This window comes from Stegastes partitus, unplaced genomic scaffold (genome assembly GCF_000690725.1).
Source record: "Stegastes partitus isolate 25-593 unplaced genomic scaffold, Stegastes_partitus-1.0.2 Scaffold1507, whole genome shotgun sequence".
In the NCBI taxonomy this organism is placed as follows: domain Eukaryota; kingdom Metazoa; phylum Chordata; class Actinopteri; family Pomacentridae; genus Stegastes; species Stegastes partitus.
Genome location: NW_007579238.1, coordinates 96970 through 112950, shown reverse-complemented (window position 1 = coordinate 112950; position 15981 = coordinate 96970). Strand labels below are relative to the sequence as shown.

The 15981-nt window shown below is 41.2% G+C and overlaps 1 protein-coding gene across 1 annotated transcript in view; it reads left to right on the top strand.

Moving 5' to 3' along the window:
- Positions 1–285: 285 nt before the first annotated feature.
- Positions 286–15981, top strand: part of abl1 (c-abl oncogene 1, non-receptor tyrosine kinase) — a 34908-nt gene continuing 19212 nt past the window's right edge. The window contains exons 1-2 of the mRNA XM_008300180.1: positions 286–810; positions 1578–1961. Of these exons, the coding sequence (XP_008298402.1) occupies positions 1835–1961 (127 nt within the window). The 5' untranslated portion in view covers positions 286–810; positions 1578–1834. The remainder of the gene's footprint in view (positions 811–1577; positions 1962–15981) is intronic.

Below are 15981 nucleotides of genomic sequence, written 5' to 3'. Positions count from 1 at the left end.
TTATGGCAGCTTACAGCTCTGATGAAGCCCCCCCAGTACAAATACGTGAATAAATTCCCATCACAACAAACAAGAAGCAGGTTTACCTCCAGTGTTTCCTCCCTTTGTTGTCTCTGTCTCAGTCCCTGCGGTGCTGCCGCTCAGTCCTGCTCTCCTGCTGAATAAACCCTCCGCTCTGCTCCCGTGTACTAGCCCACGCACGTACGTGACGCCACACGTCGCCCCACCCACATATTTCTGTAAACCACCTTGCGTATGGAAGTATGGCGGCCCCAGCGACACAACTACTACTCGGCCAAAGTTTATTGCTCAGATTTTCACGTGAAAGCGATGAATAAGTACGCGCACCGACGGGTCGGCAACGAAGAGCTCGGCGGCTGTAAACAGAGGAGAGGACTTGCGGAGAGCGTCGTGGGCCTCTGGCCGGCTGAGTTTCCTCGATTTCCCTTCGCCTCCTTGATTGAAGTGCCTTTTAGTCCGGGTACCACAGGGGAAGAAACTCCGCAAGACGGGAAGAGTGGACACGGAAGTTTGGAGCAAAGTGTGGCTTTGGAGAGACCAGCTGCACAGTGTTAAATTGCGGCGACCGGAATGCTTTTTGTGTGTGTGTGTGTTGTTTTCGTGCACTTGTCCGAGGTTTAACGCCAGCGTGTTGACGGCGAAGCGGCGAGAGCCAACTGTTGACTGCTCGGTGTGCAGTTAAGGTCTCGCGCTGCGTCCCACCAGCAGACGTTGGTTAGCTTCATGGCTACCTTCAACGTTAGCTCGAGGTCGCCTGCTAACAAACAATATACAAGTTTCCATGGCCGCGTAAGTTTCTCTTCACACTTGTCTTTGCTATTTAAGTTTGTAGCTTCAGCACAAGTTTGGGCAAAAAAGAAATAAATAAAAAAATCAGTGTTTCTCTGCTGTACTTCTCGTTACTATGGTTAAATGTTTTTGACATTGCTTCTGTAATAACATAAGTTGCCCACCGTCAACAGTGTAAAGGCTAATTAATGCTAATATTTTGTGTGCTGTAAAGTGGCACAAATGGTTAATTGTTAGTCGTCTTAAAGCTGCAGGTTCACAAATATATTTGTGGATAAGAGGGGATGTAAAAGTGAGCAGTTCAAGACACTACCATGTTTCAACAAGAAGTAAATCACTGCATTTGTTGAGGAAAAACCCTTAAAAATGCTGTCTGTAACGCAGCAATTACATTAGCATGGAGCAGTTTGTGTGGGCACAACAAATAGATGAGTAGCCTGCAGTTACTAAGGTTTACAAACGTTTGCTTGTCATTTAAAAAAGAGAAAATGTAATTGTTGGAGTGCAGCCTTTATACAACAGTAGGAAGTGGATTTTAGCACGCACATACTGTATATTTTATACCTGTCCTGACAGCATACCTGAAGTGGGACAGGTTTATGTCAGGTAAGCAAGACACACATAAAATGAGTCATTTGGCATTCAAACCAAAAGACATAATTTAGTTTAGGTTACGTGTAATGTTTATTTCCATTCTAGGAGGATATTTTTTTTGCTTTTTATTGAAATCATCCCTGAGTTTTGATTGTTTTTTTCCCCCCCTCTAGATTCCTGTGAAATGCCTTTTGTTTGTCCTCTGAAGCACCCAAGCTCCATTAATGCATGATAAACAGAGACATACTGGAGTAATACGGATCTGCATAGGTGACCCGCATTACCCATACTCCAGGAGAGGACAGCCTGAGCCAGGGAACGGGGCTCCTGTCTTCTCCCGATCCCCTCCCTGCCCGGTGGCCAACTGTTGGACGGTGAGCAACTGAGGCCAGCTTGGAGAGTCCCGGCTGCGGCCTGGCACCCTGCCCTTATGGGGCAGCAGCCGGGGAAGTTTGTAGGGGACCAGAGGAGACCCAGTCTACCGGCCTTCATCAAGGGGGGAAGGAGAGAGTCATCGCGCCATGGGAGCCAGCCCTGTAATGTTTTTGTTGTGCACGGTAAGATCAAATGTTTATGATACGACGTTAGTTTTTTCTGCACTCTTGGCTTCAGTATTGACAAAGTGCAGTTTTGCAGCTTTTTAGCATTGTGTGTGTGCATTGGCCTAAAATCAAACCCTGTAACACCTAACATGTGCTTTCTCCTCTCTGTGAACTACTTTTACACCAGAGCACACAGTATGTAGTAAAGATGAGTCAACTGGAGCACCTAATGAACCTTTTGGAAAAATGTGTGCACTGTTCAAGAGCAAGACTTTTAAGACGTGAAAGATGTTACTGTGCATACATAGAAATCATAGTGCACAGATTATTATCAGCTCAGTTGTAGTTGCGTTATTGAGAAGCAGCTTGCCAGCTGGATAGCAGATTCACGCTTGTGCAACCAGGAGATGAAAAAGTGTTGACTATAAAGCATGCAGTTAGCATCTGAACGGCTTATGATGAAACCTTCTACAGTTTAATAATTCAAGTAACTCGCAAAACCACTATTGCTTTGAAAACTTGACACAGAGAGACCCAAGAGATGGTTTGATTTATCTGTACCTGAGATTGGTCGCCTCTGTGGTCTACGGTCTGTCCCTTGACCAATACAGATCGGGATAACTCTAGTAAAACTACACAACTAATCATGGCAAGAGATATAACATGCAATACATTGCAACTAGTGTGGTGTTATGTTGGTTCACTTGGTATCTGTCTCATAGCAAACTGATGCACAACTGACCGTAAAAGTTGAAGAACACAAGTTTCTGCTGCATTTTGCCAGAGGATTTGCAAAGAACCATGTTTCTACCTGATTACTAGTTGAATTACTCTCAGTGTGATGTAATGGAGAGGTTAAAGTAAAATCTGTAGCAGTCTTTTCAACCGGTGCCCTCTGCTGTATTTGTTTTATTTTTGTTTTGAACGTACCAACACACCAGCATAAAAGTATTGGCTTCTTTATTTATTTTAAGGTAACATTTTTAAAGAAAACTGTAAAATTTTTTACTGATATTTAATTTTAAAGCCTTTTATCGGCCGATACAAATGATAGCGTGGATGTCATAGTGCATCCCTAATTTTATTGAAATGTTTTATGATGCACTGTTCAGTAATGGGACCCTCCTCTACGAGTAAAAGATTTTTGAACAACTCACAATTTAGTAAGATCACAAAGGCTTGCTCAATCTCTTCAGAATCACAGCGTCTTGCCAGGGACAGTGGACTGACGCTGTGTGCTGTGTGTGACTGATGATATAAACAACAAATATGAGAGACAGTTGTAATTATACAATACACAGTACAGCATAAGACTGTCTCATCCTCGATCAGTAATGAGTACCTGTGTTATATATCTGTTATAAGTCTTTATTAGTGTGTGGCGGAGCTCAATAGTGCCTCCTGTGCTTGTGCAGGATGTTGTGTAGTGTGTGTTACAAAGTACTTCATATATAATGTCCTAGATGTGGTAGAAAACATACAGCTTGTCTTATATTCGGACTGCAACTCATATGTATGTGCAATTTTGACTAAACTGCAGATTAATTTCTTTAAATTTGATTAATTAGCATATTTGTACAGTAGTAAATCTTCATTACTGACAAGTGGAACCTGAAATGGTTGATGTTTTTACCAACGGAATTGCTCCAGTGATTTATCGATTATTAGCAGAGCTGCAGAATAATATTCATGCTCCTGTCTGAGTCAGCTCATCTCGTATGAGGAAAGCATTGTCACTGCACCACTAAGGGAGCCTCTCTTTCCTCAGGGGAAGCTGACATCCTGCTGCCACAGAGTCTCACTGTGCTTTGCAAAGCAGGGACCTAATATCCAACATGTCACACCTGAGATAGATGTTTAACCTGGAGATGTGTGTCTAGGATAGAGTGTCTTTTAATAATTGTCTGTTTCTGTTCCTCTGCTGGTTAAAGCCTCTTGTTTTTCTCTAGTGCCCATCAGATGACTTTTTTTTTTAAGCATAGCCGTGCACAGAAAGTAGAGTTTCATAGTTTTAAATATAACTCATAAAACCAGTGGTGACCTCATCTGTTACTTCACCTCTGGTATTTATAGTCAGTGGATTATTTATTTACTAGTTTTGGCTTATGAAAATACACAAACGGTGGTCTCGGTCTTAGTTTACTGGCCAGAATGACACGACACACTATGTAGCCAAGGTGTAGGAGGGTTTGCACTATTGCTAAAATTAATTAATGATCATTTTCCAGCTATACTTTTTATGTATGTGGATCATTTCTACATACAACATTTCTATCTTAAGGCATCCGTGGAAAAGAGTGGAGAGGTAAACATATTTATCAATGCTTTTTTTTTTTAGAGAGATCATTAGCCATTGAATCAGATTTATGCCATGCATCCAGCTAACTGATAAGTTTACCAAATGTGTCTGTAGGGTTGTGATTGCCTTGGCAGCAGTACTTTCCACTGACTCTAAGTGTTGCATAACGCAGAGGGGGACAGGACGAGGAAGGTCAGAAAAACAGAATAAAACGCTTTTGCCGGTAAATGGATCAAATTTGGCAAAGGGTCAGTGACATGGGGTGTATTTGTTTTTCCTCCCTGCCCCTTTCCTCTTGTGATGAGCAGGTTAGACCATAAGAGGGGGAGGTGAGTCATAGTGCAAGCGGAGGGCAACATCAACACATGATTTTATGCTTTTTTTTTTTCTTTCTTTCTTCCTGGTAAGCCCCAGCTAGTTAAAACTCGGATAGCCAGCACCATGCTGCTTCTCAGCAGGCAGGTTCAGACCTCTGCATGCAGCTGCCTGGGAGAGAGACGGAGGCAGTGAGGGGCAAGCAAAGACCTGTCTCTGTTCTTGGCACCTCTGTGTACTGTACAGTGGATAGGTATGATCTCACCGGTTAGCTAGCGCAGATTGTAAGGACTGAGCAGGGTAGTGGATTTCCTGGAACCATAGCTCCGACGGCAGTTTCAGCTGCTTTTCTCTGTGTGTGGTTCAGATAACCGAGTGTTCTCTGTAGTTAACAATGCGACTTGATGGATCATGGAATAAATTACAAGCTGCAGTAAGTTACCAGGCCTGTTTAGACAAACAGGTCTGAGCATGACAGATGTACTTGATCACTTCTTTGTAGCCAAATTTTGTGATGTGTATAATGTTTACTTGCAGATGCAAAAATCCATCCTTGGTTTAGAATATGTGTAATCAACTGTGGCCATTGCTAGACCAGTAACATCTATTCAAAATTGACATCAGTTAAACAGTTTAATAGCCATCCATTATTGTTTTTGATCTGTATGCTTGCAGCCTTTACCACAGCTTGCCATTGCTTCATCCATCCCATTCTGAATATGCTCTGCCCTCGTTTAGCATCAGTGTGAGCTTGACTTTAGTTGGAGATAGTTTTGACCCCTATGTAGGACAACACTGCAAGTGTTACTGTTTGCAGCATTTGCAATTACTGTGTAGTAGGTAGAATTTTCTATTTAATTAAGGGATAATGTGCTTTTGTTGGCTTGCTATTCCTTGAAAGGGTTGACAGAGGAAGTAGGGCATCTGAGAAAGATTTGGGGGCTGGAGAATTTAAAGAAAAGCACATCTACTTTTTAAAGGCTCACAACAGTATTATCTGACAGTACCTTAGTAATTGCAGTGCCCTCCTCCTGAAGGTAAAAAAAAAAAACTGGGGAAATTTGCCCCCTGGTGGTTACATTCATTTATAGGGTTTTATTGCAGTACATTGCAGGTGTGACCTAGATAGTATTTTCATTCAAAATCATATATTCCTGGAAACACTTACTGTAGCTGAAACTACCCACAACAGTGGAAAGATTTTTGTCAACGGCATAGTATTGTAACTGTGCAAGATATAGTCATGAAACTTTATAGGTTTGTCGTTGATAAAATAAAGGTCAAGTTTCAAGAGGGGTGTTGTCCAATTCTGTACTGAGTACATGTACAATACTGTTGTAACTACAACATTATTACATTGACGCATGTCATTGCATTGCAAGATGACTGCAAGTATTTTTTGTGCCATTCATTTGTAGGCAGTCAGGGTCTTCTGGAAAGAGATGAACATGTGATTTGCACCCACAGATGGAGACGGTACAAATTGTAGCATATTTCAATGCAGCAAATAGGCTGCTTATTTATTATGCTTTGCTTCATACATGAACACACCTTATACTTCTAACTAGGGATGGTAATGATGCTAGGTTAGTTGTTTGCTGTTAAAGATTCAACTGATTCAAAATGTATTGATAAGGCAGAGGATGAAGGACATGCATGTTGGAAAGTGTATTCTGGATTAGCTGTACTGCCTTTTTGTTCCACCAGGCGAAGCCTCTTATTCTTTGTCGCTGTAGCGACCTGAGGAGGCGGTCATCCAGACTACACACAGTTCATGTTAACAAGCAGAGAGCATTGTGGGGATTTAACTAGTAAAAGACCACCATGAAAATGTCTTCTGCAGCAGCTAATGCCTACTGCCTAGAGCTCTCCTTTTGTAGATGAACTGAAGTGCGCTAAGACAGCGTCACTGTGGCCTCGTGGCTGATAATCTTTGTCAGTCGAGTTCATTTACTGTTATTGATTAATCTGTTATTGACTGATGATTCTACCAGTTGTCAGTAAAGAAATTTGTTTAAAATGTTCACCCCCTACTTCTGACATTTACAAAGATGAACTACATCTTTTACTGTACAGTTCTTATTACATGGAAAACTACTCCATAGGATCTGATAGTTGCTGTACATCATATGTCTCCAAACTGTGTGAATATCTGATATAAACGTGGGGCATTTTGTTACAGTTAATTAGTACTGTGCAAAGCAAATGCATTCTTGACACGTTTTAGTAGTGGAACTTAAACATTTAATTGGTGCAGATTTTCGAGAGAATAGCTTTTAATGCTCTGTTTATTTAGTCATTTTGTTCATGAGAATGTGTCTTTGTAGGAAGCTTAACCTATTAGCTGAAAATCCCCTCAAAACCACTGGAAAACAACAACAGCTGGAAACTGTATAATGGTTTTATAGATGACAGTTTTGGCAAGTGATTAGCTACTACCCTTGTCTCCAAATTTAACGAACAGCCAGCTTTCATGTGCACTCAAAAAGAAGAGAATGGTGCCAACCTATGGTCATCAGCCAGACGAGCTGGTTTACAGAAAATGTAAGGACTTGTGGCATGTTGCTACTTGCTTGGATAGATTTCCGTATGGGCACAACAGGGCTTTTCTTCTGAACTTATCCCTGCACTTTTCCCCTGTTTGATGCCTGCAGGCTAGCCTGGCAAAACTTCAAGTATGTTCATGGCACAATAAATTGTGGGGACCAAGGAAGATAACGCCCCACTTGTTCATTGTCTTTATTAGATGATTCTTGCTTAGGGTCAGTGGATGCTGAAGCAACATGCACAGGGTGGAAAACAGGAAAACACAGTACGCTGGTTAACATAGAAACAAAGACAAACTTATCTACCAGCAAACGAACAGACAATTTGATTTACATTTCCATGGAGGGGAATTAAAGGAAAAACTGGTAAATATGTGAACATGAAGACCTGTCACGGATAAGATGCGGCTGAATATAAGAACAAGACTTCATCTCCATCTCCTTTGCAAATTATGTGGGATATCTGGAGCATGGAACAAGTTGTTAGTGTCAGCAGTGAAAATGTGACAGTAGTTCTTTGTCATGAATTCCAGGAAGTAGAACTGATGTCCCACATACGCAGAATTAGGATTGAGCAATTAGTTGTGACTATAGGAGGTAGTGTGCTCCAGCAGCATGTTATGGTAAGCTTTTTTATATTTAATAGTGGTATGTATTGCAGATATCCACAATTCATTTCTTCCTAGTCAAAAAAATAACATTTCAGATATCCACAAAGTCATTCATCCAGGGACACATTTCCTCACTATACACATTCATGTGTGTGGGGTTCTTCATTATAAATATCTACACCTCAGAGATTAGATTAGATTAAGATTTAGATATCTTAAATGAAGTTTTAACTGGTCAGAATGAGGGGCTGCAAGGTGGAACAGTGGTTAACATTGTTGCCTCGCAGCTGGAAGGTCGCCGGTTTGCGTCCCAGTGAGGACACCCAGGATCTTTCTGCGTGGAGTTTGCATGTTCTGCCTGTGCAGCGTGGGTTCTCTCCGGGTTCTCCGGCTTCCTCCCACACAGTCCAAACACATGTTAAAGGTTAATTGGTGATTCTAAATTGTCCGTAGGTGTGAATGTGAGTGTGCTTGGTTGTCTGTCTCTAAGTGTAGCCCTGTGATAGACTGGTGACCTGTCCAGGGTGTCTCCTGCCTTCACCCTAAGTCAGCTGGGATAGACTCCAGCCCCCCCGTGACCCTAATGAGGATTAAGTGGTGTATAGATGATGGATGGATGATCAGAATGATGCTGTAGATGTCTTGAACTGGATTTCTGCCTAGACAAAATGTGATTTAGTGATGTTACACTGAACAACATAATACTCTCATAAAAAATGCTCTTGTTATTCACAAACCCCTTGATAGACTCTTCCTATTTTACAGTTTGTTTTTTTTCTAAGGATCTTATCCAACACAGAAACCACCATTACGTCTGCTAACAGCTGTGGAAATGCTTTGCTTCACCAATATCCAATGGGAAGCCCAGTATGAGAAGTGTCACGCACTACAATTTGGACTAGTCATGATGATCTTCTCTCAAATATTATTGTGACACATTCTGTGAAACTCTAAACTAAACAGACGTTTCTCATATCTAATCTGTTTCCTTATTAACCTTGATTGTGGTTGAATGTGGTTAATACTTGAGAGATCTGCAACTATTGTTTTAACTAGTCAAACCTGAATTATAGCTAAAGATATCTTGAATAAAAATTCTGACTAGTCATAGTTTATCAGTGCCTATTAACGGCTTATCAAAAGCATTTGGGAACCTGGATATTCATGTAAACATTTTATCTCTAGATATTCCTTCATCTGCTACATAGGTTTTGCCAGCAAGAGTAAAAAGCAGTGTGCAATGAAGATTCTTTTACTTTAAGTGATGTAAGTTGATTTACTTTGGTGTTATATTGTTGTATTTGGGTAGCGGGTACACAGTCTTACCCCCCTGCTCTAGTGACATCATTTGATTTCTGTGTGTGTGTGTTTCCTGCAGCAGCTGTGTTCAGCGTGTATTCAGTAAGTGAATCCATTTCTCTTTTAGTCAGTAACTGGCTCTTTTTTGGCTGGAACTCGAGGAATCTATACAGTCTAGACACCAAATCTCCTCCCATGATCCCTGTGGGTCCTGAAGATGGGGGGGGGTTGTGTGTGTGTGTGTGTGTGGTGTGTGCGCGTACACCCACATACATACCCACACTGCAGGCGCCTTGTAGTAATTCTCATTCAGGCCAGCTGTTAGGCCCCTGGTGGCTTGTCCCTTACCCATGTCTCCACACTAATGGACACACACATCCACCCACCCACACACACACACACTCTGCAAAACTCACAACTAAATTGACTTCTCTTTTATCTGATCTGTTTAGTTCCTAACCTTGATTGTTGTTTAACAATCTTTTTGTGATGGAATTTTGACATTTCTACAAGTTTATCTAGTGGTAATGTCACATTACTGTGTGTGTGTGTGTGTGTGTGCCTGTGTGTGTGTGGCACACATTTGTCCCTTGCTGGATGACACGTTGCTGATTAGTAAGTGTTTTCCCCTCTCTTTAAGTCTTGACCACCTGGAAAAGGGTCCACTTTACTGCCATGCTAGCCAGTGACTCGCCAAAACAGCTGTGTGTATAAATCAGCGTAGTCAAGATAGTCTTTGCCTCAGAAGCTCCCTCTTTTTAAGTGTGAGTGTTTAAGAGTATTATGATGATAGATTTGTTACCAACTTAAGTTTGATGACATGTTTAGATAAGAGTAGGATGGACATGTCATTTATTTACAAGATGTCTTAGAATATTTTGAATGGCAGGATGTAAAAGTGCCGGTTCGCGTCCCGGTGGGGGCACCGGAATCTTTCTGCGTGGAGTTTGCATGTTCTCCCCGTGCAGCGTGGGTTCTCTCCGGGTTCTCCGGCTTCCTCCCACACAGTCCAAAAACATGTTGAGGTTAATTGGTGACTCTAAATTGTCCATAGGTGTGAATGTGAGTGTGCTTGGTTGTCTGTCTCTAAGTGTGGCCCTGCAATGGACTGGCGACCTGTCCAGGGTGTCCCCTGCCTTCGCCCTAAGTCGGCTGGGATAGGCTCCAGCCCCCCCGCGACCCTAATGAGGATTAAGCGGTGTATAGAAAATGGATGGATGGATGGATGGATGTAAAAGTGATTTATCCTGTCATACTAGAGAGAAGCAAATGATGGCTGTTTAATCCTAGGTGTCCCATTAAGCCGTGACAGTGTCACTGTAAGAAACAAAGCATTTCATGTAATTCCGCCATGATTAATTTGATTATTTTCACCTGTACTCCCTCTACTGTAACATGTAAAAATGCTGCCCGTGAATAAAAGGCCTATTGTGTAACTGTGTTATCTGATCACTATGACTGTATCATTGATGGGTTCTTGCCAAGGCCTCTTCACTCTCCGCCTCCCGAGCCAGTCTACTCTGTTTTCAAGGGAGTCGCATATGTTTGTGTGTGATCTGTTGCACCAGAGGTGTGTTGAGTAATATTGCCTATTTTGCACAGAGAAAAAGAGAGAGTTGAACATAGGGCAAGCCACAGCAGTGGAGTGAAGAATGTGACCTCTTGTGCATTCCTCTCTCAAATAACTGGTGCAATCCCCCTCCCTTCCTCTATCCTTTCTTTCTTTCTTTCTTTCTTTCTTTCTTTCTTTCTTTCTTTCTTTCTTTCTTTCTTTCTTTGTCTCGCTTTCAGGTTCTTTTATTGTTGGGTTTTACGTGGCATAGAATTTTTTTATAGACAGAACAAAAGGAAAAGCATACAATAGACCAAGTAAAAGATCAGCAGACAATAATTGAGCTCACAACAAAAATCACAGTATATAACTATAAATAGAAAAGAAGGAGCAGGCCTTTGCAAATAAATATATAGTAATATATAGCAAATATTCTAAAAACATTTATAATTATGTGATTACGTAGCAATGAGTTACATGTTTCTTAATGGCCGCAATGAGCTGCCATCGGCCACCGTTTCTATCCCGTAAGACAAGGCAAAATGTGGAGGAGACTTCATGGGGCGATCCAAGAGTATTTAAAAAAGCGTTTTAGTGAATGTAGTGTTGATTTTTGGAGCTCTGCCAAACTATCATGAATATTTAGTAGCATAACCGGAGTCTGTGCAATGTCTCAAAAACATAATGCAGACTTTCAGTTGCAGCTGCTGGACCAGAATAGTTTGCTACGACATGAACATATGAGCAACTACTTCCCTATACTTTGAAGTTAACTGAACATGATTGAATGAAACTCTTTTGTCTGATCTTGCATCGTTAGAGCTTTCAACTGAAATATTACATTCAGCATTGATCCTGTTTTTAAGATCAAATCAGGAGCAGTGATGTACAGAAACATTTATCTTCCACAGACACTCATGATGAGGCTTTTTGTACAACTGCACCTTTGTTTTGTTTGTTCTCACTGAACTGATTGGCACATACAGCTGCTTTGATTCACACTTGTTTAAAATATATATTTAATAGTGTGATAAATGTTTTTTTTTTTTTTTTAAGTATTACCAGATAAGAATATTCAAATTCCGTTTTCAGTCATACTCTGTGTTACATCCTTAAACCAGAAGTCTATCTGCTAAAAGGCTACTGTAATGGAGTTAATTTGAAGAAACAAGATCCCAAATGCAAACAGAGGAAGACAAAAGATCACAAAGGCTTCAACCAAAGCTTAAATCAAAGCTTTTCCCATATACTTAAAGTACACAGTGTGTTGCACAGAACAATTGAAAGTGTATGCAAGTCAGTTTAGGACAAACAGTTCTGTTGAGTCTGTTGAGTCACTGACTCTTACTGGTTTTCTTACTGGTTTTTGTTTGAATTTATTTCAGCATCTGTGTGTTTAAATGTATGCTTGTGATTGTCCAATTTCTAACAAGAAAATAATGTACTAAAATTACTCTGTGTTACATCAAAGCTTCTGTAGCTATGTTCGAGTGTATTTACCGATGAGGATAATTACGTTGGTACCATCATAGTTTTTACGTCCAATAGCAGCACGTGATCTTTTTTGTTGGCTTTGCAAGTTATCCCCCCATTGCACATACACACAGGCCATGTAGCGCTCACGTGCTTACATGGAACCTCCAAGTTGAGTTAGGAATGCAGTGTGGAAGCGTGTCGCCACCTGGTTCCATGCACACACAGAAAAAACCCCCCCGTTTCCCACTCCAAGCCCAAGCAGGCAGCACCAGACACAGCTGTTGTTTTCTCTGCTGACAACCTGTTACCTAGGATGCCAGCTTTGTCTTTTAGTAAAAAAAAAAAAAATCCATTCAGCATTAAACTTTTTTAGGGTCAAAGTATCGGAGCTTGATATAAAGGCACAGTTTGACATGGGGTTATTTTCCCTTTTTATGTGTCATAAAACACTGCTAATGTTCCTCTACTTCTCTGTTGATTTCTTTTTCTCTTATGGTTAAAATTCTGTCTTTAAAGACATTTTTCAAATGTCATTTTTATGGAGCTGGGAAAAAAAGCTAAATCCTTTTCACCAAGGCATTGTCTGGCCAGCTTCATTATTGTCTGGTTTGTTTTTTTTGCCCTCACCAGTCCAGTTTATACAGTACTGGTATGCTGTTCTGTCCCTTTGTGTTGCATTAAGCTCCTCTTCATAGCGCTATAAGAGGATAAGAGGGGGCCTGCAATGCTCGCTGCATCTGGATCCACTTAGACACTAAGAAGAGCCCAAGCAGTTCCACCGCTTGCAGCTTGAAAGTCTCATAGCCAGAGTCGCTCTCCTGTGTATCTGTTGCTGTTTTTGCTCCAGTGGGCATTCAGACAAATGGGGTCTTTCCTCAGGCATCTAGATAATGTCTCCAAGTTGATAGCAGAAAACCAGTGCACAAAGACTGGTTCTCTCTGTCCTGGTTGCAGTGTATGTCGACTTTCATCGCAGTTTTCTCTTTTTAAATTACACAGTTAAATCTAATCGTTTTTAGTGCTAACTTTCTATTTCAATTGCTGTAGCATTTGCAAACCTCATAATCATACATACAGCCTTTTCTTTGCAGCTTTCTCTTTCTCTCCTGAAAGAGTTTGGCTCTCCTCGTCTGCACACTCATAAAACAATGGAATATAAAAAGTTGTGCTTTAATGCCAGCACTCTGTGTCAAAATCAGTATTTTCGCTAAATTCTGAAAAAGACTGGATTCGCACCGTCTCTTCTCCTCACACGTCCTGATAGCTCGCTATTTCTGAGTAGAGCTAATTTGTCTGGCCTCTCTTCTGCCCTCTTAATTTTTACAGACCTTTTCAACACAGATGATTAGCACGGCATTTTATATCTGACAAGTGATGAATGGTTGTGTATATTCGACCTGCCTGTCTGTTTGCTCAAAGTATGAAATTTAAACTCTGGGCGAGCATCCATACATTTCAATTCTCTGAGGGTTTTGCTCACTTCTGGCGCTCATGCATGGTTTGCATACTTCTGGCACACGTTAGACCTGCCACAACATTCTGTCATGTGGAGAAATGAGCAAAGGTTCTGCTTAGTCACCTGGTTTGTGTTGCCCTATTTTGTGTCTGTCATCATGATAAAATGGTTCCTCCAGTCCTTTTCCAATAGGCCGGCTGGGTTTAACTCCCTCTGTCTCAGCTCAGCATGCTAGCAGCCCAGTCTGTCTCTCTTAAAGACTGCTGTAAAGCTGAGCACTTAGTATAGTCTCTGCGGGTCGCCCCAAATGAGAAGGGTTTAGGCTAAAGAGATATTGATTGTGTGTGAGCAGATGCACATAAATTGAATTTCATCATCAATTTTGTTTAATGACCTCTGGGCCAGTTTACAGCAGGAAAACAGCTTCCCAATAAGACCACAGAGAATCAACATAAAGATGCTTGTCTCTTTTCTTTGTGTCCATTTGTTGATGGAAGCTTTTAAGCGAATCAATTTATCTGCTTCTAAGTTTGTGTGTATGTGCTTATATGGCTGGTTTCACTGTTGTCAGAATTGGCGACATATTAGCACCACAGGCTGATGCTGAAACTTTAACCTTGAACTAGAGCAGCGACTGTTTTGTTCTTAAGTGTCCATTCTCCCCGTGGACAACACTGAGTGGAGAATTATGTGGAACTCTAAACCTCTTAACCTCATCTGCCGGTCTGCACGCCTCAGACACTCTGACTGCATTCTCAAGAGGACCCTGAGTAAACAGCCGCATGTGCGCACACATATCACATATATAGTACCTGATCTAATATTTAAGCACACTTGACAGATACAAATTGCTGTGATTGCTGAGTTAGGCGCAGCGACGAGTTGATGAGCCAGTGCAAAATCATTATTAGGAATCTACACTCCTTTGTGTCACTCCCTGTTTCCCACCCACCCCCCCCTTTTTTTCCCTACTCCGCAATTAGGAAACTTGCTTGGTTTAATAACTCTTGTTCCATAGCTTAGATGGACAGGATTTATGCCAAGTGTTGGCTGGCTTACATTTCTAACATTGTTAGACAGTGTGATTATGTTTGTGTGTGTGTCCTCTCATGCATGAAGTGGGCACGACAGAAAGCGAGCAGTCCTCAAGCAGATCTTCTTACCAACTCCTAATTTTCTCTTCTTATTTGAGCATCAGCATGACCGATTTTAAATATCATACGTGTTAGTGGTCTACCTCTGCCTTCACTGCCTTACCACAGATCATCATATAAAAAATGTTTATAGCAGATGTCAGTATCAGATAATCTTGTAATGGCCCTGCATTGTCGAGTTGCATTCCTGCTCGGTGCGTATGGGTAAAAAAAAAAAAAAAAAAGCAGCGGAAAATCAGTGCCCAGTCTATAATTCGTAAATAATTGTTAGGATATGAAATATGTTATATGGATCATGTCAACAGTAGCTTTTGCAAAAGTACAGTTTGAATCGTAACCAGAGCGTTTGCTAATACAGCTTATTCTCTGCTTGAAGGTTTGGAGAAAAGAATCAGGGAAGCAGGAGGGGGGGTACATGAGAGACAAAGGGCCAAAAACCCTCTCGTGGGTGGATGTACGTCAGCTAACTGTTAACATACTAGGTCCGGATTATAAAACGCGAGCGAGTGATTCTCCTATGAGCTCACTTCCAAACAATGTGCTTCATGTTTCTCCATCTGCAACCTTTTTTCCTCTTTCCTCCTCCGTTTTTATAGCCCCTCTTCTCTTCCCTTCATCCTCTCATCTCTCCCGACACTTTGTGACTGCGGTAAGTTAATGGGCCTTTCTCAGAGTTTGAGGAAGCCTGCATTTCTTCTTAATTGGTGTTTGGGGTGGTGCATGAGAGGAACACAAATGTTTGCCATACCAGCACTGCAGCAATGATGTAGAGGCTGGTGCCATGTGACTGTAAATGTTCAGGGTATTGAGGTCATTACTAACAAAGCCAGTCAGACTGATGCATGTTGAAGGATTCACGTAATTGCTAATGAGAGGTATCGGAGCCATTATGGATGTGTAATGATAGGCCTGTCCATGTCGGTGCTGTGGTGTTCATGTGTTTATTTTCGTTTATGACTTTCAGTCATCTGTGATTTTGAGTTGGTTGGATTAGTCTTACCTCGAAATGAAAATCCTGATCAGAGTTTCCTATAAGCTCCCAGCTCTTTTCATGCATCATTCTCTTTAGCTGTCAGAACTTGTCATTGTTGCAACAAATAGGTGTGCATACTTGGAATATTTAGAACGAGTAATCCAGACAAAAGATAAGGCTGATGGATAGTTTGATGTCATTATTTGGCAATGATAGAGGCTCTTTTCTTTTATTAATCAATCTATTAATTAACTCAACTTTTCAGTGCAGTTTTTTATGCGTGCATGCATAATAATTCTTGTGCATTCCTCTACTTGTTACTGAGCATCTACACATTATCTAAGCTGTTGATCA